Raw genomic sequence first — 24,073 nt, forward strand, 5'->3', positions numbered from 1 at the left:
TATAAATATATCCGATCAAAGTACAGCATAAGTTGTTTTGAAGGTGATTTTAATTGTATGTATTTCCGCGGTTCATTTATTTGCCAATAGACGTAATAACTAATAACCACTTATATTAATATATAAAGTGTTTGTTTGTCCTTCTGTTACGCTGGAACGAATGACGTTAGCTAAGAGGAAATAAGTAGGTATTTGAGTTTTCTGTGTGAGTAGTTCGGTTCGCTCGGTACTATAATATTAGTAGGATTTGGCTTACACGAGTCAAACAGTTATGTACTTATATAGTATAAACACGCGGTAAATACAATAATTATATTGCAATAGGTAAATGATTCACATTGTTATATTACGTAACTCAAACTCACATTTATTTATTCAGACTTACTACTAATATTATAAATGCGAAAGTTTGTGTGGATGGATGTTTGTCTCTCTCACGCAAATACTACTGAACCGATTACAATGAAATTTGATGTTTGGTATGTACCCAGAATAAGACATAGGCAGAGCGGACGAAGCCGCAGTCTGAAAACTAGTTCATTGTAAATATTTATAAATAATAGGTGCATATCACGGAAGTTCAGATGTCTTTAGACTGCCTGAATTAATTGATGCCCTGTATCCATCTATATTATTTGTCAATTAAATTCGAATAGAGGTGTAATTGTGTAGAACAGACTATTTCCCTTTTATTCTTGGTATTTGCTACCGGAAGGAAGGAATCCATTCATTTATTGTTATATCCGTTTCCCCTGTGAAACGGTAACTAAGCGTTAGAAAGAATGTTAGGTTACGAGGATTTTGCAGTTTTAATCTAACATACTATGGTTATGAGATACTAGCTGCGCGTCGCGGTTTTACCCGCAGTGCTCCGCTCCTGTTGGTCTTAACGAAATGATATTATAGCCTATAGCCTTCCTCAGTAAATGGGCTATCTAACACCGAAACATATTTTCAAATAGGACCAGTAGTTCCTGAGATTAGCGCGCTCAAACAAAAAATCTTATAATATTAGTATAGATAAGTCAATATGACTAAAATATGTAAATTGCAAACTTAATTTCTATAGTCTGTCTATAATATAATAAATAAAGCTTAGCTTTCTATTTAAATATTTGCACATCCAATCGATGGGTAGAATGTATTAGCCACATAATATTGTAATTAAAACATCTGTAATTTGTAACTACATTCTTGCAAATAAATATCATTCGAATTTCAATTACACACGTGCATTATGCAGTAAAGACAAAATTAAAAAGTTTAGATAATAACAAAATGATTGTTTTATAAATAAACTAGCTTTCCGCCCGCAGCTTCGCCCGCTTTGTCTAAAACATAATAAATTATATAATAAAACCTTCCTCTTGAATCACTCTATCTATTAAAAAAACCGCATCAAAATCCGTTGCGTAGTTTTAAAGATGGGACATAGGGACAGAGAAAGCGACTTTGTTTTATACTATGTAGTGAAGTGATAGTGATATCTCGATGAACCTCAAATGTCGGTCAATAGCGTGCAACATCATTCATTCCATACTATTGACCGAATCGAAACGTCGCCTTTCTATCAATAAAAAACACACAAGAATACGTAATTCTAGAGATTCTCAATAAATGCAAAGCGCGCACGTCGTTTTGCATAAGCGACGCGTCAATTCGAACTGTACAGTATATAGAATGTAAACGGTATGGAAACTACATACAAACGTTAATAATTCACAATTCACACACACTAAACATGCGCATCGACGAGTGTCGAAAGCAGTTGTCACTAATGGTAATTCTTCAAAAACGGCATATTAACTTACTCGCAATTATAGACATCAAAGTGAGATGGCATAAATCAAATACCTTGAGCAAAAATCAAAAATGAAGTAAATTATGGTCAATTAGCCACATTTCCATGAATCATCAAAAATCAATTCACCCAAAATTACAGCCGAAATGAGGACCTTTTTTTATGATGTAGTTTGAAAAGCCTGCTTACTTCTATTCTAAAAGTCGTTTCAAAAGGCTATTTATCGTACTGTTTGTATTCAATATACTATGCCATATGTGTCACTGGCAAATCGCTAATTCGATTCTCTTGTAGACGCGCGCGCCGCTCCGGTCGAGTGAGCGCGTTCCAGTTGGAACGAGGTTGTGATTGTTCCACTTGTTTTGTGGATCCGTTAGGTTGTTTATGGCAGTTTTTCTGTACTGATAATGTTTTTGTATCTGTGGTCAATGTTATGCTTGTTTATAGTAGTTTATCGATAAGACAAAATAGGATAGAACTTGCTTAAAATAATACCGATGTGACTGATCTCATTTATCTTGTTAAGTTACATAGCACTTTAGCAGAAGGTGCTAAAATGAATAGAAAATATATAAGACAGAAGCACAGAAATTTAATAATTAAAGAAACATGATATTTAGAACAATACATGCTTGCATATATAAAAGCTTAGATAGAAGAATCTTTATTTATTTCAGCCTATAGCTTTTTATCCCGGAATTTGTGATTTCTACACAGGAAGAAGCTTATAGTTTATTTCAAGACATTGTCTCTCAGCTTACCATGTTTAAGAATTTACTGGTATTCATCGTCGCCGTCTCTTGTTCAGTTATCTATACTAATATTATAAAGCTAATGAGTTTGTTTTTTGTTTGTTTGAACGCGCTAATATCTGGAACTACTGGTCCGATTTGAAAAATTCTTTCGGTGTTAGATAGCCCATTTATCGAGGAAGGTTATAGGCTATATATCATCACGCTAAGACCACCAGGAGCCGAGCAACGCAGGTCACAGTTTAGCATACGTGATCATTTGATCAGCATCTATCATCACGAAAATGATGGATATAATAAAACTCGAACAACCTACTGATGGAAGAACATTTAAACTCAATTATTTACGTCACATTTCAAAACGTTAAACAACATTGTAAAATACGGAACTGCAGCTCGCCATCATACATGTAACCCACTTTTTATTTGCTCTCCGTACAATGTCCGCTAGCGAGTGCGTAACGAATTGTAATTAGATTGTTTTTGCTTGATATGATCGATTGTTACTGTATTGATACGATGATATGTCTTAGCTAGTTACCCGTGGCGTCACTCGTTCGACTGCAGATAGTAAGAAGGCTAGAGAGTGAAATGGGGTACTTTATACCGCCGTGAAACATCTCCTATGCACAGAAACTCTTTGACGTAACAGCTTTAGTTAAAAGGCTATAAATTGATATGGCTTCTTTTGCTCGCCATGGAAGAGATTCCCAAGAGATTTCTTGAACATGCTAGTAACAGCTAGACATATTAGAAACTTGTTGTGCTCCGCATTATTGCCCGCATTGCTCCGTTCCTATTGGTGATAGCGTGATGATATATTTCCTTCCTCGATAAATAGACTATCTGACAGTGAAATATTTTTTTTTAAATCGTCCTGAGATTATTCAAGCAAAGAAAGTCTTGAGCTGTATAATATTAGCCCAGACAGATCCGTAGTGATAAGCTATAGCGTACATAATAACAGCGATAAGGTCGATTGACCAATCAATAACGCGTAATTTGGCAATAGATGCTACGCATACAGGATTCTGTCTTCCTGGCAGGCGCTTGGGCAACGGTGATGAAATGTACTGCCCGTCAAGGTTTCATACCTTAACCTACAATTTAGTTTCGATATACCGGTGTAGGTATATTGCAAGTAATTGATGGAAGTGTGAACATCCCCATTCTTACATGAGAATCCTGATTTGTTGGGACATCAATTCTATAGAAATTGTAAATAGACCATTTTCGATAGTGCTCATGCTTTAAAATGGTGTAAAGTTTTGATGTGTGACAACTATCTACTAAGATACTTCTCGCTTCATTACTAAAATGAATTCAACGACAATATTATCGAATTAATAGTTCTAATTGGCTTTAATTTTCTATGGGTAGTTGTTTTTTTATCGTTTTTGGCTTATTAGCTAAAGCTGTTCCGTGCCAAATAAAATATACATAGCTTATAAACTTCTTACGTCCTTTTCTCACTGGGAATAAAAATATCATAGTATATATTATATATTATTAATAATTAATATTAATATTATTAATATTGCCCTTGAGTAAACCAAATGACGCATCCTGAGTCACAACCAATATGTTTGTAGACATAGACCACAATAGAGGTGATTGATTGAATATTCTTTATATTAATCACTTGCAAGGAAATATGTAATTAAAAATATGTTGTTCTGTGGAGAATAACAATTACACCATGTAGAAAACAAATCTTTATTCTTCGTGACATAATATTAACATGGTTGTAGTTAGTCAAATGATTTTTCTTTATGGCATATACGAATTGAATGGCATATTATATAGAAAACTAGCTGTTCCCCGCGGTTTCACCCGCATTGCTCCGCTCCTGTTCGTCTTAGCGTGATGATATATAGCCTATACCCTTCCTCGATAAATGGGCTATCTAACATCGAAAAATTTTCAAATCGGACCAATAGTTTCTGAGATTAGCGCGTTCAAACAAACAAACTCTTCAGCTTTATAATATTAGTATAGATTAAGTAGGATTTTTTGTCCCTTCCACCAAGCAACTCTGCCTACTGCCTGCATCTTTCAAAGTACAGATAAGGATACCTTTCAAGAACAAGACAGTATAATTAATCAGCCGCAAAATTACGAAACAGTTTGAGTTAATTATCATACACATTGTGCCAGTGTTGGCAAATGTTAAAATTCTCATGCGTTTTGCAACGGATTGTCTAAGAGATATAAACGGTATTGTCGTGGATCGTAATAAATAAGGTCGAGGTTTTGTGTTCTGAATAGACTATTCTGGAGGTCATTGTGGGAATAGAGAAGACTTGAAAGGACTACAGATCTTTCGACAGGTAAGTTAAGAATAATTGTAAGTTTGAACATGTTTGTAGGCATGAAACGAGATTACTAAAACTGTTATAGCATACGTCAATCGGCCCAGATCAGATCAAGTAGCTTTCTTTATGAATGAGGGTCATTTTGATATCATTTATGGAGTATTGACTATTAAAAAGTAAGAGAAATGAAGCCTCTTTATAAGAGCTAGCGCGCAAGAGCAACTTTTGTCTCCGCAACTATTTTGTCTCTCCCATCAATTCTATGGGCTAATAAAAAAGTCTCCCGGGAGTTGCGTCGCTACTTACGCGCACTTTCTTACTAGAGTTGTTAATAGAGTTGATGGGAGAGACAAAATAGTTGCGGAGACAAAAGTTGCTCTTGCGCGCTAGCTCTAATATTAGTCTAGATAGATGACACGTCATAATATAATTGGAAAGAAATGAAACAAAATCAGACCCACAGACCATATATATCTGGTAATACGACACAGATATTATACTAACCCAAAGAAGTTAAACTCGTTTTGCATAATATTACTCAACGCGAGAAAGTTGTACTCAATACACAACCTAAATTAATTATTACACGATTGTCGATCTTACGGCTTGGGAAGAAATGCGTTTATGTAACAGCATCAGCGGATCTCGACTGCTAATCGTCGTTGGTAATCTTCGGAGTTTGGAAAGGGCAAAGACGAATACATAGAGACAGGCAGATCACAAATTTTGAGCGTTTTGTGATTTCTGGAGAACTTTGGAAGTTTAAGGATGGTTGGACCCTACTCCAGGGGTGTACACATGATGTTGTAAGCTGTATTCATTCTAGTTTGGGTAAGTGATGTCGCTAGTTGATCTAGATAGCTCAGTCATATTGCAAACTGGAATTAATACTGCTTTAAGACATCATGGTCTTAAGTAAGCCACCAGGTTTCTACGTTTAAGGGTCTGTTTGTTAGAAGTTAATGTTGATGGTAAACTCAAACTCAAACATTTATTTATTCAATAAGACTTCTTCGAGAAGCACTTTTAAAACGTCATATTTTTACATATTTTTAACATTCACCAACGATTCGGAACGCAGTATATATGGAGAAGAACCGGCAAGAAACTCCATAGTTGCTCTTTTTAATAATGTCAGTATTTATATATGTAACTCTATATTATCATAATATGCCAGAGAAGTAAGTAAGACAATTTCTTTATAGATTGTTTCTAGCAATGTATACAATAGCATTTCAATTTGGACTCTAATTTTATGTTTCCGCAGCGGAGATACGCTAATAAATTGTTATTACCAAAGCTTTACTGTCTTCGTAGTTACACTTTTAACCGACTGACCTAGATACAGGTTTATGAGTTCGACTTTAGCGATATCTACTTGTTCTTCGTCTATAACTTACGATATTTTCGTCAGCTTTTGCGTGAATATTTTGTATGCAGTTCATGTCGATTTCGTTAGTATGGTTATTATTAAAATAAAATTGGCAATATTGTGTTGTATGATAAAATTGAAACAGTAAATAATCGCAATATGGGTAACAGGAAAAAAATATTGGCGATCTTCTCTAGAAACTGGTATTACCTAGATATTATATAATGAGCTTTTTTGAAGTCAAATTATTGAATGAATATGCCTAGTTGTTCCCCGCGGTTTTACCCGCATTGCTCCGCTCCTATTGGTCTTCGCGATTATATATAGCCTCTAGCCTTCTTCGAAAAATGGGCTATCTAACAATGAAATATTTTTTCAAATCTTACCCGCAATTCTTAAGATTAGCGCGTTCAACCAAACAAACAAAATCTTCAGCTTTATAATATTAGTATACTTAGATTGAAATTTGCCTTTCCTTGTTGATTTAGCCTCCAATGGAATAGAACTTTAAACCGACCAGTTACAAAGTTATTGCTCCAATCACTGAACCTCAAGGTAGCTGTATATTTCAAGTTAACATGTCTAAATACTTTTCTCAACTTAATCAAGTTAACCTTGCCAAGCCATTACATGACATACTTTCGACGAAATTAAGTTATTCCTTACATGTAACTTACTTTTAACTTGAGTTTAACATGAATTTACTTAAACTGTTCGGTGAATTTTAAACAATCTTACGAAGTAGAAGCTTAAAGTGGATGAACGGCTTCGATTGTTGGTTGTTCATTTTAATGTAAAAACGACTGAACTAATTTTGGAAGATTTGTATGTTTGATAGATTTAAGATAACGCAGCTTCATTGATTGTATAAGCAAAGGCGGAGGTTAAAATTATTTATCCATACTAATATTATAAATGAAGTAACTCTGTTTGTCTGTTACTCAATCACGCCTTAACTACTGAACCAATTTGCATGAAATTTTGTATAGAGATATTTTGATACCCGAGAAAGGACATAGGCTACTTTTTACCCCGAGACATAGGATAGGTTTTATCCCGGAAATCCCACGGGAACGGAAACTATGCGGGTTTTTCTTTGATAACGCGGGTGAAGCCGCGGGTGGAAAGCTAGTTTAAAATAATCATTTTAATATCATCATTACATACAAGCAGAAAAAGATAACTTTTTAATGAAACTAATGAATATAAATATCGAAAGACGTCCACAGAAAAATAATGTCTTTGCTCTGAGTTGAATATTTAGTTAGCATTATGAATTATTATTACTTAATTTCTTATTATGACGAATTAATAAATGTATTTTCCTCTCCACAAAAGTATCTTATGAAGGCAAATGTATTTTCCTCTAAAAAGTAATTTTAAATGTCCTCCAAAGATGACGCAAATGCCATTTCATAAAATAACCGTTTCCTACATTTAACGGTGCCCTTTGACCTACCCTCAAAAATGACAAAATTATTTAATCATTTATATTATCATCGGGGCCAATGTGAAATGAATTAAGTGTCCAAGGTTTGATACCGGAAAAATAGTGACCCTGATATATGGAGATTTTAAAGATATTGACTTTTTAATTGAGCCTGTATGAAGTTTGTTTTGTGACGAATAATTATTGACAACTAGCGGTCCGCCCCGGCTTCGCCCGTGGTACATGTTTACGTTTTCTCCATAAGAACCATCCCCGTACTTCAAGGAATATTATAAAAAAAAAGAATTAACGAAATCGGTTCAGCCGTTCTCGAGTTATGCGCTTACCAACACATTTTGCGATTCCTTTTTATAGTATAGAAGATATGTTTAGGTTATGTGTATAATTTTTAAGAATATTTTTGTATGCTGTGATGAAGAAATTTTGTATTAAGGTACTTTATGTGATGTGAATTTTCAAATAGACCATTAGTAGTTATTCTCTATAGAATTAAGAGGAATCTAAGTAATGAAGAATAAAGTAATTGATCTATTAGAAGACATTAGTATACTTTGTCTGTAGTTAGAAAATTAAGTATTATACATTAATTATATAATTATAATAATGTAATATTATAAGTATTACATTATTATAGCAGCTTACCATCAGGCGAGATCGTGGTCAAGCGCTTCCCTATCACAACAACCTAGTACAATAAAATAAAAAAGTATAGACCTCAGAATAATTAGATAAAGATTTAGCGAATTAAAAGTCACAATAATACTTTAGTAAATGGTTCAGAGTAAACAATGAAAACCCATAAATTTAATCATCTTCTTAATATATATATAAATCTCGTGTCACAATGTTTGTCCTCAATGGACTCCTAAACCACTTAACCGATTATAATAAAATTCGCACACCATGTGCAGTTCGATCCAACTTGAGAGATAGGATAGTTTAAACATGTAAGTAGGTACCACGGGCGAAGCCGGGGCGGACCGCTAGTTACATAATATAAATAACCTTAGTAAATAACGATGTAGGTATTAATACAACAAATATTTTAATTTGATAAAGGTATGCAGGTATTGCAAATAAAACATAATAATCTTCGCGACGTGCAGATTTAAGCAGATAACAATATTTCAAAACACATCTCGAATGTCACGTTGTTTTTTTTTTACAACACAAAAATTGTTAACAAGATTTTTCCTTCACATATACGTACCTATCCTTAGTGCAAGGTCCTTAGCCGTGACCTTTTATAGAGATATATTTATTTTTCTCGTTTCAGAGCTGCGCGTACGCACCCGGCCCGCGTCCGCCCGCCAGTCGCTGTCCTACCACCGACCGCGACGGACGTAATGTGCGCAACGCTCGCGCGCTAATGCAACGGATTCAGTGATTGTGTGTGCATATTGTGTTTGTGTGTGTGTGACTATTCAAAATGCAGGGCCGCGATAAACTGTGCGCCAAGTTGACGAGCGCCTTCTTGAGGAAGTGGTGTAAGTATTTATGATTTTTTATGGGTTTAATGGTAAAGAAAGGTGCCGTTATATCTGTCTAATGTGTAAGAATTTTATATCACTACATAGTATAAGTAACAGTCGCTTTCTCCGTCCCTATATCCCTATGTATGCTTAAATCTTTAAAACTTCGCAACGGATTTTGATGTGTTTTTTTTAACAGATAGAGTGATTCCCGAGGCAGGTTTTCAGTGGAAAACTAAGGTTTATATATTCTGTGATTACGTTAGGATATGGTGCATATGTTGTTTACTTACGACGTTTTTATTGCAGGCTATAAATTCTTAGGTTTGTACTTCAAATACCGATTAGGTATGCTGAACCGACTATAATGAAATTTGGTATGTAGGTAGCTGAAAACCCCAGAACATATTCTACTTTACTCGGAAATCAAACATCAACGGGAACTATGCGGGTTTTTCTTTGCCGTTTCCGTCGAGCCGCCCGCAGGCAAAGCTGCGGGCGGCTCGACGGAACACAGTGGGGTTTTAGTCGGTAAGAATCCGACATAGCCCACGGCTCCTTCCCCGGGGGCCGTGGGTATCTTTGGAAGATTTCCCCACTATACAAAAAAAAAAGGCAAAGCTGCGGGCGGAGATCTAGTTGGTATTGGAAGGTTTTGTCGCGATGTATAATAAATAATAATAATACCCTGAAAGAACGAGTTTTGAATGATATTTGTGTATGCGGACTTTAATTTAATTCACGTATCTTGTGTGACTACATTTCTATTGATTTATATTCTAAACGAAATCGGTGAAGCATCTTGTATAATATGAAACAGGTAGTAGGCATATAACATATTAAATTATAAATATATGTATAATTAGGCCGGCAACTCACGTACCTGCCTCAGGGGCAATATTGGAACAATCTCGGTTGCACGGCAGTCAGAGTAAATTCAGCTGTTCTCTAAATTGCCCCTGCTTGCCTATACACATCACAATTAAGGATAACAAAATTTCGGAGATATATGTGAACAAACTAACACGTTTCATACTGATAAGTTCTACTAGGAATCTATCTATATATATAAAACTCAAAGGTGACTGATATAGTGATCTATCAACGCACAGCCCAAACCGCTGGACGTATCGGGCTGAAATTTGGCATGCAGGTAGATGTCATAACGTAGGCGTCCCCTAAGAAAGGATTTCCCGAAATTCTTGCGGGAACGGGGAAAAACGGGGATTCACGTACAAAGTCGCGGGCGGAAGCTAGTAAGTAATATTAGTTTCTTTAGACTAGCAATAAATTCCATTAATGTTAATATTATTCGATTTAAATAGTATTATTACATCGATAACCTTATTTAAAGCCATTTAAAGTACATTAATAATTATTAACAATAAAGCCTATTAGATATTTTATTGATATATTTCGTTATAACGATTTTACTTATTTTTTACTAGCTGCACTGCTTGGTTTTACCCGCATTGCTCCGCTCTTGTTGGTCTTAGCGTGATGATATATAGCCTAAAGCCTTCCTAGATGAATGGGCTATCTAACACCGAAAGAATTTTTCAAATCGGACCAGTAGTTTCGGAGATTAGTGCGTTCAAACAAACAAAAAACAAACTCTTCAGCTTTATAATATTAATAAGTTGGTATAGATTTAATTTAAAATAGAAATTAAATCTGTATCAGATAAGTGTAGCTTTGAACTGTCTGTATCTTTGTAAGATAAAATTAAGCAAATATGTTTTTGTTATATTTTTTTTGTATTAAATATACTTAGGATTAAATACATTTAAATATTCACATTGAGAAATAAATACCTATGTAAGGTTTTTTCAAAATTATTGTTTTTCTTAAATAGCATCATATTTCCTAGTTTTTCATTATCAGCAGTTAAAACCCACTTTACCTAATATATACTCTAACTCTATATGGTCATAAACCTTGACTGTGTGTATGTTTGTTTATCTTTTATTTGTATTTATATGACTCGAAACATATACCTACAGGCGACACGCCTCATTGATCAGAAAATCTTGATTTTCTTAACTAACTGCATAATAATATTTATTCTTAGAATAATACTAGTAATTGATATTGTTAATGCGAATGTTTGCTTATTGCCACTGTAACACAAGAACGGCTGAACGAATCTAGATGAAATTTGGCGTAGAGATAGATTGATATAGTATGCAATAGTATCTGCTGGTATTGAAAATTCTTTATAACTGGGGTTATTTAAATCATTTCCATTAATATAGACGCACGTACCGATATATTCAGAAAATACATATTATTATTGGGATATTTTTATACGGTTATAGTCATATGTAGGATTTAAGGAGAATTTTAAATTTATCGAAATGGAATTCAAATTTCGTAAAAACGTCTTTTTTTTTTATTATACACAGGCGAATGCCATACAAGCCTTGCTGATATATCTACATAGGTATCCATATATTTAGAATGCAATTTTTTGTCCGTTTGTTACGCAAAGCAGCAGTTTTGATGAAATTTATTATAAAAATAGTTCTTCCACTATTTTCCATAAAGCATCAAATATATTATTCTTGTTAAATAATTCACTTGGATGAAAGTTAATACTTAATTCGCATGGTTTTGTCTGAGTGAAACCGCGGGGCATAACTATGTAACCTGTAAGATGAGTTGTCAAAATATTAGCCAAGCGTGAGCGTCACATAGCGTTGTGTAAATTTAAAATTAAATAAATATCAGTGACGCAAGTGATGTACCTACGATGAATATTAATTTGTCGATAGTTATGTTTTAAATTGTTTGTGTGTAGCTACGTAATTGTAAAATCTGTTACGTAGTTTATGACAGTCTACTAGCTTTTTGTCCCGACTCTGTCTGTTTTTTTTTTCTAAGTTTAAGTTTTTAACAGTTAGATAGTTATATACGTAATCCAACAACATGGTGTAGCGAATTTTACTCATAAAAAATGGATAATTTTCATGCAAAGCGGTTACGTGTATGTATGTATGTTAATCTTTCACGCAAATACTACTGAATCGATTACAATGAAATATAGCACACATATAGAGGGTAACTTGGATTAACACATAGGATAGGTTTTATCCCGGAATCCCACGGGAAAGGGAACTATGCGGGTTTTTCTTTGAAAACGCGAGCGGAAAGTTAGTATGTTATATTTGTTTTCTAATTATTACAAGATGGCATTTCCTTATACCTAGCTCTGTTTTTTAAGAAATATAATGCTCAATAAAAAAATATCGTGTTTCAAAACAGGTATGATTAGTTAGGTTTTTATCGGAATCTTAATTACGTTGTTTTTAATAGGTATATCTTAATGACTTGGAATATCAAGGATTTTCCGGTTATCGAGAGATTTTTCAGATTTTTTTACCGTTTTTTTGTTTATTTAAATATATTTTATTACAAGGATCAACGTGTGAATAAAGTTCTTATAAACAACAAGGCCCTGATTTTAATTATACGTTTATTATGTACATATTAAAATAATTTAGTTCCTATAATTTATGACAGTGTAGTTTTATTATCCAAAAAAAAAATGGTAAAAATCCGATCTCTTCAAATTATAGTTATATGCCTATCAATAAATCTACATAAAGACTTATTACTAAAGAACGGATAAACAGATTTAATGATTTGGCGACCTGATAGAATTATATTCTTTTCTGATCGTCTCAACAGTAGGTATAATAAAATAAAATATATAAAATTCTTTATCGACAGAGCTTTTTACATTTTGTGGCAATTTCTCTCAAACTAGGTAAAAATCTTTAATTGCCCCTGCTTGTCTATACACATCACAATTAAAGAGCCAATTAAAGCCTCACGTACCTCCCGCAGAGGCAATATTGGAACAATCTCGGTAGCACGGTTGACGGAGCAATTTCAGCTGTTCTCTAAATTGCTCCTATTTGCCTATACACATCAAAATTAAGGAGCCAATTAAAGCTCACGTATCTGACGCAGGGGCAATATTGGAACAATCTCAGTTGCACGACGGTCGGAGCAATTTCAGTTGTTCTCTATTGCCCCTGCTTGAATATACACATCACAATTCACAATTAAGGAGCCAATTAAAGGTGCAATTCCAATATTGCCCCTGCTACAGGTAAGTAAGTAGCCGGCTTAATGTGTCAAATAAAAAATAAAGGAATGTAGGTTAAATTAAGATTAATTCCTGACTGAGTGAATAAACAAATTTTAATCAAATTATTCTAATAACCCAGTTCCTACAAAATCACTGGGTCATGTTAGTTTTTTGTAATACTTGAGTATGATAATTTTTTTATAAAATAAATTACCCATACAAATAAACTTATTCTCGTTATCAATTTATGTAATTATTTTCCCACGCTTTACACATTTTAAAAATTATATGTACCTTATTACAAGTATTCCTTTGTTATCTTTTTTTAGAGGAATAATTTATCTTGACCTTCTATTATTAGAAAAAAAAAAACACACAAAAGACTAGTCTATTATAATTACAAGAATATATTTACTCTATGTAATAAACAATAACACAGGTTTAAACTACATGAAGAACAAAGTTTCATTAAAATCGAAAAAGTATTATTATGTCTGTAAAAACAATATAATGGTTACCTGATTATTGATAAGATTATTGTTACATTGTCATTCATATATAATAAGAAAAATCCTTAAGACAATGCTTTTGTTTTAATATATTATATTCTTGTATAAACTTATATACTTACTTGTAAAAACAGAAAATTTCGCAAATTTCGACATTTGCAAGGGAATCGAAACCTACAGGTTGCTTCCCGTGAACGCAGAGTCTTGAAATTTGGTAAAAAGCAACGTCTTATAGCACTGATAAAGGAAAAATTGCCTAAAATATAAATTTAAAATGATAACATAATAAAAAATAGGTTTGTTCGGAGCCCTCGATGCGCGAATCGAACCCGCATTTATTTGAAGTCGGTTGAAAATACCTTAACAATCAGATATTTTAAAGCATGTCAGCGCCGGGGCGTCAAAATATATGATTTATTTAATTGTTTTTTAACGATATAATAATCGCATTTGATCTCATTGTTAATTATTTATTAATTTACATTTTAATTAACACAAATTAGGCATTTATTTCCTATTTTTTTCCGTAAATTTAAATCGCTTCCTTATTTTTACAGTGACATTGCATTGTAATAAAAATAATTAATATTTTTATCTCATTTTAATGTTTTTTTTTTCGTTTATTATCTATGAGACAATAAAAATAAAGATCTTGAATAAAGATGTTTTTCGATGTGAAACGTCAGTAGAGAAAGTTTTTGCGTACAGCATATCTTTAGGCAGTAGGTAGTTCTTTTTCTTAATCTATAAGGTTTAAAGATATTTTTTTGTTTGTACCAAATATGTCGCAAACCTACGAGACCGTTTTTGATAATGCTTTAACCAGCAGAAAGATGCAATATTCTTCAGCGACGTACCTAATTAATATAGTAGGTAGTTAGTATTGTACCTATTGTCACCGACCCTTCCTAAGTGTACAAAGTTTGAATTAAATCTTTCCGTTTAAAGTGGGTTAAAATCGAATCTAAAGAACTAAAACAGATATCAAAAAACTTTAAACTGATATCGAATATATGTATAACTAGTTATTTATTTTTAAAAAAATGTTATGGCCATTTTACTCATTAGGTTAAGTACTTTCGATATCAGTTTAAAGTTTTTTGGTATCTGCAATAGTAACGGACTAATCGCCTGTGCACACTTAAGGTGATTGCTACGATCTGTTCCCAGCCAATGTCCCGCTAGATGGCGCTGAATTCTACATTTCTAGTTTATTTGAGTTTTTGCGTAATTGGAAAAGATTAAGGTCGTAGGAATAGTCATGGCGATTACTGAATATTATATTTTTTTTAAATATGTCATATCATTGCCTTAAAATCCACCCAATTCGGTAAAACCATGCGTTTTAACATCTGTCATTGCATACAGGGTCGTTTACACACACAGACGTATACAAAAATGATAAAGATTGAACTCTAGATGGCGTGAATGTAAAACAAGTTTGGCGTGTATGTATTTGAGTAGTTAGTAGCATATTATATTCTGAATTTCTGATCCATGCCTATTCACTCAAAACTACCTAATAACACTAATGATTTGTAACAGTAAATTATTTCAATAGGTAGGTATTTGAACATTTCCCAACAAGACGTAAGAATAATTATTCGTAGGTATACAAGATACAATAACAAATCTAATACACTATTTATTATTTTATTATTTACTAGCGGTCCGCCCCGGCTTCGCCCGTGGTACATGTTTACGTTTTCTCTCCATAAGAAGTAAGAACCATCCTCGTACTTCAAGGAATATAATAAAAAAAGAATTATCGAAATCGGTTCAGCCGTTCTCGAGTTATGCGCTTACCAACACATTTTGCGATTCATTTTTATATTAGACTAGCGGTCCGCCCCGGCTTCGCCCGTGGTACATGTTTACGTTTTCTCTACATAAGAACCATCCTCGTACTTCAAGGAATATAATAAAAAAAGAATTATCGAAATCGGTTCAGCCGTTCTCGAGTTATGCGCTTACCAACACATTTTGCGATTCATTTATATATATATAAGATTATGTGAAAATAACCAGGAAGGTGAAAAACATATTTACGAAAACATAGTAACATATGGCTGTCGCTACAATAATTATATTTCAATTTTATCTTTTTATACCTAGTAGAACTGGCCGACGAATAAAAAAAATCGTATTAGAATACAATATATTACGGAACAAAAAAAGGATTGTAACTGAATTAGGTAGGTATGTTTGTTTCTGGGCGCACCGTTTTCGACGACGCGACGCGACGCGCGACGTAAGCGTATAGGTATAGGTACCTACTTTGCTAAAACAAACTAATAAAATTGTGTGTCTGTCTGAAAATTCGGAAAAGCATATTTTGCAAGTTTGTGATTACTTTGATAGTTTACCGATTTATAATAATTGTAATTGTAATTGTATAATATATAATTTGCAATGTGGTGAAATTTCATAAAAATCACGGGCCAATTTTTTGTTTTGAATCCCACCGAAAATATAATTGCGTTATTAGAATAATTAATTACTATACCTACCCACGATCAATTATTACAATATAGTCTCAAATGCATACTAGAGAAATATTGCAATTTGATTCAATTAAAATGCATAGCATACAAAAATAAATTCACAACACAAGAAATTCCGCGCGCAAATCATAGCGCGTGTCAATGAAATCAAGAATGTTTTATATCAAGCCGACGCGGACGAGCGACGACGCGACGCCGAACAAAAGTACCTACGACGGACGACCACGCTTCGAGTTGCCAAACACACAGCCAAACAACAATAATGAGTAATAAATTGTTTACAAAAAAAACAAGTTTTCCATTTTTCTGTATGAGTAGACAGAACTTCAAAACGCCACCTGCTACGGTTTATATTATGAACGATGGTTATAAAAATAAAAGTTATATTTGTTGGTGTAAACTATTTTATTGATCAATAATTTTGGAATTTAAAACTGTCAACATTGATTACAATAAAACGCAGTTTTATTTTATTACACTATTGTTTTTTTATCAAAACATGTATTTGAAGTACCATATAATATTATGCTGATCCAAGCATTTTCACTCAAAACTAATATCACTAATGATTTGTAAAAGTAAATTATTTCAATATACATTTCATAACCAACAAGTAAGAATAATTATTATTATTCCTACCTACAACAACAAACCTAAAACACTATTTACTATGGGAAAATAACCAGGAAGGTGAAAAACATTATATTATTATTTACGATTTCGACGCACTCGACTTTTAGTAAAATATAGTAGGTAAACATAATATTATGGTTTTGATTTTTTGCTACTAGTATAAGAAAACTGCGTGTTCAAACTACTTGTTTGTCTGTCTGAAAATTCGGAAGTACTTTGGTAGTTTACCGATTTATAATAATATTGTATATATCGTTGTTTAAAAAATATTCAAACACAATAAAATATGATATACTGATTTATCACTGGTTTCAGTGATGAACTGATGAGTCAATGTTAGCCACTATACTTTCGTCATACGTGTGTATGATTGATGTGATTTGCAACGTGGTGATATTTCAGAAAAATCACGGGTCAAAATTGTCCCACCGAAAATATAACTGCGTTATAAGAATAACTATACCTACGATAAATTATACATAATACAATATAGTCTCAAATGCATACTAGTGAAATATTTTATTTAAATCAATAAAATAAAAAAAAAAAATAATAATAATAATACAAAAATAAATTCACAACACAAGAAAATCCGCGCGCAAATCATAGCGCGTGACAATGAAATCAAGAACTTTCGAGCCGACGCGACGCGGACGACGAAGGAGCCTAACAAAAGTACCTACAATCATAGGCGGCTCGTGACAAAATTGTATGGCCGTGTTCACTTGAAATAAAACAACGAAAATAGGTACCTACAATAGCGTTAGCAGTACAAAAAAAATGAGCACCACATTATAAATGTCTATTTAATATTTATACACTAAAAATTATAGAGTATTTCAAAACGAATTCAATTATTATTTAGCAATAATTAGAAAATCCCCGAATTTGCATTCGTGATCGTATTCATAGTGTTTGTCTACACTAATATTATAAAGAGGAAAACTTTGTTTGTTTGTTTGATTGTAATGAATAGGCTCATAAACTACTGGACATTTTACCAATGTTTGCAAGTTTGTGATTACTTTGATAGTTTACCGATTTATAATAATTGTATACTTATATCATTGTTTAAAAATATTCAAACACAATATGATATAGGTACTGATTTATCACTGGTTTCAGTGATGAACTGATGAGTCAATGTTAGCCACAATACTAATCACTTTCGTCATACATGTGTATGAACTATGATTGATGTGATTTGCAATGTGGTGAAATTTCATAAAAATCACGGGCCAATTTTTTGTTTTGAATCCCACCGAAAATACATATATTACTAATTGCGTTATTAGAATAATTAATTACTATACCCACGATCAATTATTACAATTTACAATATAGTCTCAAATGCATACTAGAGAAACATTGCAATTTGAATCAATTAAAATGCTTAACATACAAAAATAAATTCACAACACAAGAAATTCCGCGCGCAAATCATAGCGCGTGTCAATGAAATCAAGAATGTAATTTATATCAAGCCGACGACGACGCCGAACTAAAGTACCTACAGTACCATTTACCTTCAGTGTACAATACAGTTTACAGACCTACGACGGACGAACAATAATGAGTAATAAATTGTTTACAAAAAAAAAACATAGTTTCTAAGGTCATTAGTTTTATTTTATTTTATTGTTATTTTCTTTGAACGATTGGAAATGAAATTACTCAATTTTTACACAGAACTTTGATTTATTAGAATTATGCTCATTATGTATAAGATAACGAACGCGAATGCACGACATCTAGCGCGTCTTATGTCTAAACATCGCCTTTCGTTTAGACATTGACGCGCTAGATCTGTAATAAGTATATAGTCTATGCGCTAGATGTCGTGCTTTATGTCGTGTTTCGCTTGGCAAAAGTCACGCACACTACTGTAGAAGTGTCAAATTTTTCCGGTATTTTACTGTTGTTTTTCTAAGTAAATATTGTAAATTATTGATTAAAAAGGTCGAACGCGCACACATTTCATTATAGAGAAGTGATAAAATGATTAGTTTTAAAGAAATAGTGTCTGTGTTAAGTGTTTAGAGGTAATCAAAAATGTATGGAGGGACGGTCGGAACATCCACCTTAACGATTACGCCCTGTATATATTAAAGGCATATCATATGGAAGATGATTTTTACTTGCTTATATTTGCAACATTTTTTTCCTTCACCTGTATGTTTGTATATAACCAACTTTAGAGTCGATTTTAACCCACTTTAAACGCTTTAACGATTACACCCTGTATATACCTTTTATATGATAGCATCTGATTTATTGAATTCCTCAAAATATAATAAAACGAAGATACTGTTTGTATTACTGAGAACTCTTATTTCGTCTGTATCCGTCCGTCGTTTCTGTGAAACCAATGTTTCGTTGTTTCTTTGACTGTTGCTTTGTTTTTATAATTGTTGCTATGGGTATTCAATTTTAATAATTTACTAATGTTGTACATGTTTTGAGTTATTTCTTTGACGAATTCAAAATACATTTCATGATTATAATGCTGATCGCTTCACTCGCGTGGTACTTGAATAAAAATTAGCCTATGTGTTAATACAGACTATAAGTATCTATCTCTGTACGAAATTTCATACAGACCCGATCAGCTGTTTTCGCGTGAAAGAGTAACAAACATACACTGTAAAACTTCGCGTTTATAATATTACACGTTGGATGGAATATTATAATTTAAATGGTTGCATGTGTTGTTGATGTTCTTTTAAATATACACTATGTGTGACCCGCGGTTTTACCCGCAGTGCTCCGCTCCTGTTGGTCTTAGCGTGATGACATATATAGCCTATAGCCGGGATAACTGGACTATCTAACACTGAAAGAATTTTTGAAATCGTACCCGTAGTTGCTGAAATTGGAGAGTAAAAAAAATAAACAAACTCTTCAGCTTTATAATTTACTAGCTTTCCACCCGCGGCTTCGACCGCGCAGTAAAAGAAAAACCCGCATAGTTCCCGTTCCCGTGGGATTTCCGGGATAAAACCTATCCTATGTCCCGGGGTAAAAAGTAGCCTATGTCCTTACTCGGGTATCATAATATCTCTATACCAAATTTCATGCAAATTGGTTCAACAGTTAAGGCGTGATTGAGTAACAGACAGACAGACAGAGTTACTTTTGTAAAATATTTATTATCTGTTTTTTAATAATTTTTAAATTGAGTGCCTTCCTTTACTATGTATAATCTATGGTCTCTACTCTGTGGAACATCGAAGTGATTGTAACGTACGAAAAAATAATCTCATTAAAACTAAGCATTTTATTTGCCACTGTGCAAAAAGAAAATCGAAAATTTTCCATCACGCCTGTACCGTTCTGTATCTATACAACTAATACATGTACATACATATAAAAGTTATGCCAAAGTCGCTATACAACCTGTTTTTACGATCGTACTTTGAACCCGGGACAGGTTTTTGTCACTAATTGAGATTAGCATAAGGGCGGTCGTACACGGACCGCTTCAAGCAGTTGAGACCGACGGCTTGAAGCCGCGACCGCGCGGTGAACTATAGACATTCATTCACTGCCGTACACGGACTGCTCGAGCCGTCGCGACCGCTTCAAGCCGTCAACTGCGCGGTTCGTAGCGACAGCTCGAGCAGTCCGTGTACGTCGCTCAGCTGTTAACTGCTCGAGCCGTCCGTGTACGGCCGCTCTAACGTGTGACATGAAAATATAGGTAGGTATGTGGTTTTTGTCCGTTTGACGTGTGACTTTTGATATTGATTTTAGGTGATACCAAGTGACGCAAGAGGAAAAGCGTCAAAAAAAAATGTCGTTAATTATTATTTGTATTTAATAATGTCGTTAATTATTTGTATTTAATACTAGCTTTCCACCCGCGGCATCGCCCGCGCAGTCAAAGAAAACCCGCATTGTTCCCGTTCCCGTGGGATTTCCGGGATAAAACCTATCCTATGTCCTTTCTCGGGTATCAAAATATCTCTATACCAAATTTCATTCAAATTAGTTAAAGTTTAGTCGTGAATTATGACAGTTGCCGAACAGTGACGAATTTTTCCATGCATATAAACACAGTACAATAGAAGTTATTCTATCTCATTACAATTATTATAATTATAAAATGCCGCAAGAATTTAAAATATTGAACACACTAACATTAATTTATTTCCCATAAAAACACACGTACCTACCTACATTTCTAACATAACCCTCTTTCCATTGAAGTCGGTTAAACTCTAACTTTTTGCACATTCACAACAAATACGTTATTACAAACTAATACATGATGGCGATATTGTAACTAACGTTATGTAGTAATACATTATGTAAGAGCCTCTTACTATTACTCCTAATGATGGAGAATTTCATCATCAGGTACGTACTAGTGGTTGGGAATCTGATGAATTTCAGCTTAGGAATTTTGTATACAATATATTTAGTAAATGTCAGTGTAGAAACTTTTAAACTGCATTTTTTGGAAATGTGAAGTGTGTGAATAGGTTTTGACGGATTTAAAACGCGATTTATTCGTTAAAATATGTATTGTTATGTTTGAATAAATAAGAAGGAATGCATCGGCCTGTTTTTGATTTCAAAACTTGTTCGATTATAAAAGAAACAGATAAATAGTAAGTTGACCGCCTCCTTGGTTCAGTGGTTGACGCGTGAGCGTAGAACCGAGGGGTCCTAGGTTCGATTCCCGGTGGAGACAAAGAAAAAAAAATGTCTAGGTCTGGCGGGACACAGAAGGCTTATCACCTAACTACCTACTTGTCCCTAAAGAAAATCGATCAGTGAAACAGATGTATGCATCCGCCCTTTACCCCACTTGGGGATATGGGACTTCACTTTTTCAAATTTTCACATAATTATATGTAAGTTGTTACACACATTATTATAATACGTAATATAGGTTAAAAAATTAAAATAATAACAATTTTATTTCAATAGTTAAGATAGCGCCATCTACAATCAGATTAAGTAAAATTTATTCTATGTAAACTTAAGTTTTTTTTTTGTTTCAATATGTAATTTATTTATTTTTTTATATGAGAAGTCGAAGATCAAAAGAAATGACAATATACTAGTCACTTTTCCTTATTTCGCTCGCGTTAACCCGGTTAAAAATAATTAAAAATATTATTTTAAAATTATTTAGACAATTGATCGATTAGTTTTTGTGTTATATCCTAACAAACAAATAAATATTTCCTCGTAATAGGAATAATAATAGATACCTATTGGCTATTATATTGATACTTCGCAGAATAATTAGATTACCAGCTGATTGCGTCATATTTTTCCCAGTAAGTAACCAACACCATCTTCTACTTAATATTATAAGTCAATTATAACACATATACTAGCTGTGCCCCGCGGTTTTACATGTGAATTAAGCTAATATAGGCACAAAGTTAAATCACCTATTTCAACACTTTAGGTGTTGATTTGATAGACAAACCTATTCGGATTAAATTTATGTTTGTATTTTATTATAATAGGTATATATGAAACAAATATGTAATGTTTTTCTTTTACAACAACTTACTTAACCCGGAATTTTCATCAGTGTTCATCAGGGATAAAAACAAAGATTGTATAGGAATTTGAAAAGCGCCCCTGCTGTGCGTAAAGGGAACTAATTTTGTATATATGTAATAATGACGTCATAGTCTCGATGACGATACGAATACTTTGATGATAGTTTTCGCTCCTGACTGTACCGGTATTGTCATAAATACACACATACACACATACTTGAATAAGCCTCACAGTAATTGTTTACAAAACATGGTGCAAACAAGGAATTACGCCAGTACGACAAACAGACGTGTCGAGTGTTTTGTAAACATCGCCCGTTGTGTGTAATGGTTACATTTTGCGTTTTTCATGGTTACGTCATTAATTCGCATTCCTTCCTTTAAGAATTATAAAATATGTACATAGTATAAAGTGAGAGATATTTAAAATATCAATGTGAAAAGTGACAACCCTGCGCCTCGCGAGTTTAGGTACTGTGAGCTCCTAAACGTCGGGAGTTGGCCTACTTCTCTCTTTATACTACGATTGTAATTATTCGCCTGCAACTTCGCCCGCGTAGCTGTAGGTATCTAATCTGTGCGCGTAGTGACAGGAAAACCCGTATAGATTCCGTTCCCGTGCGATTTTCGGGATAAAATCTATCCTATGTGGTAATCCAAGTTACCATCTATGTGTGTGCTAAATTTCATTGTAATCGGTTCACTAGTATTTGCGTTAAAGAGTCACAAACATCCATAGACTGAACGGATTTTCATGATACGTGGCAGGTTAATGCATGTTTATGTTTAAGTACCGGAATAGCACATTATGAAAAATAATAGATCCTATATGTATCGTAAATTATTTAACGAACTTATAATGTTTTATTTTCTTTTTAATGGCGATATTTTATTATCTAATTTATAAAATACTAGCTGTGCTCCGCGGTTTCACCCGCGTGGCTCCGCTCCTGTTGGTCTTAGCGTGATGATAAATAACTTATAGCCTTCCTCGATACATGGGCTATCTAACACCGAAAGAATTTTTTAAATCAGACCAGTTCCTGAGATTAGCGCGTTCAAACAAACAAACTCTTCAGCTTTATAATATTAGTATAGATTTACGTTCGATTGAAAACTGCAATTAAAATGTAACAAAAGATTTATTAGTACGTTTGTAATTTATTTTACGACATTGTGTTGTGAATTATGAATGAATAATTAATTAATGATGAAGAAATTACGTTGTTGAGTTGCATCGTAATTTCCTAGATTGAAGGGATTTTTCTAGAAAATGATGATGTTTTGGATTTATAATATTAGCCTATTTCTCTAGTTTCTGTTAATATATTAAAGTTTATCTAAATAATATGTTAAATTTTATTTATAATGCAGGTGTTGGCTGACAGGCGAGGCCCTATGTTGACTCCTGAAGTTTATTTAAGTTCTTCAATTAGTAGATATAGATCATATAGATCTGAATCTTATAATATAAAAATGAATCCCAAAATGTGTTGGTAAGCGCATAACTTTAGAACAGCTGAACCGATTTCTTTAATTATTTTTTTATTATATTGCTTGAAGTACGAGGATGGTTCTAATGTAGAGAAAACGTGAATATGTACCACGGGCGAAGCCGGGGCGGACCGCTAGTATGTATATAAA

The 24,073-nt window shown here is 33.4% G+C and overlaps 1 protein-coding gene across 1 annotated transcript in view; it reads left to right on the top strand.

The window, feature by feature from the left end:
• LOC123704294 (scavenger receptor class B member 1) overlaps nucleotides 1-24,073 on the top strand; it is an 81,471-nt gene that overhangs the window by 18,474 nt on the left and 38,924 nt on the right. Inside the window, exon 2 of the mRNA XM_045652609.1 lies at nucleotides 8,967-9,177. Coding sequence (XP_045508565.1) covers nucleotides 9,120-9,177 — 58 coding nt within the window. The 5' untranslated portion in view covers nucleotides 8,967-9,119. The remainder of the gene's footprint in view (nucleotides 1-8,966; nucleotides 9,178-24,073) is intronic.

Source organism: Colias croceus, chromosome 29 (genome assembly GCF_905220415.1).
Source record: "Colias croceus chromosome 29, ilColCroc2.1".
NCBI lineage: Eukaryota > Metazoa > Arthropoda > Insecta > Lepidoptera > Pieridae > Colias > Colias croceus.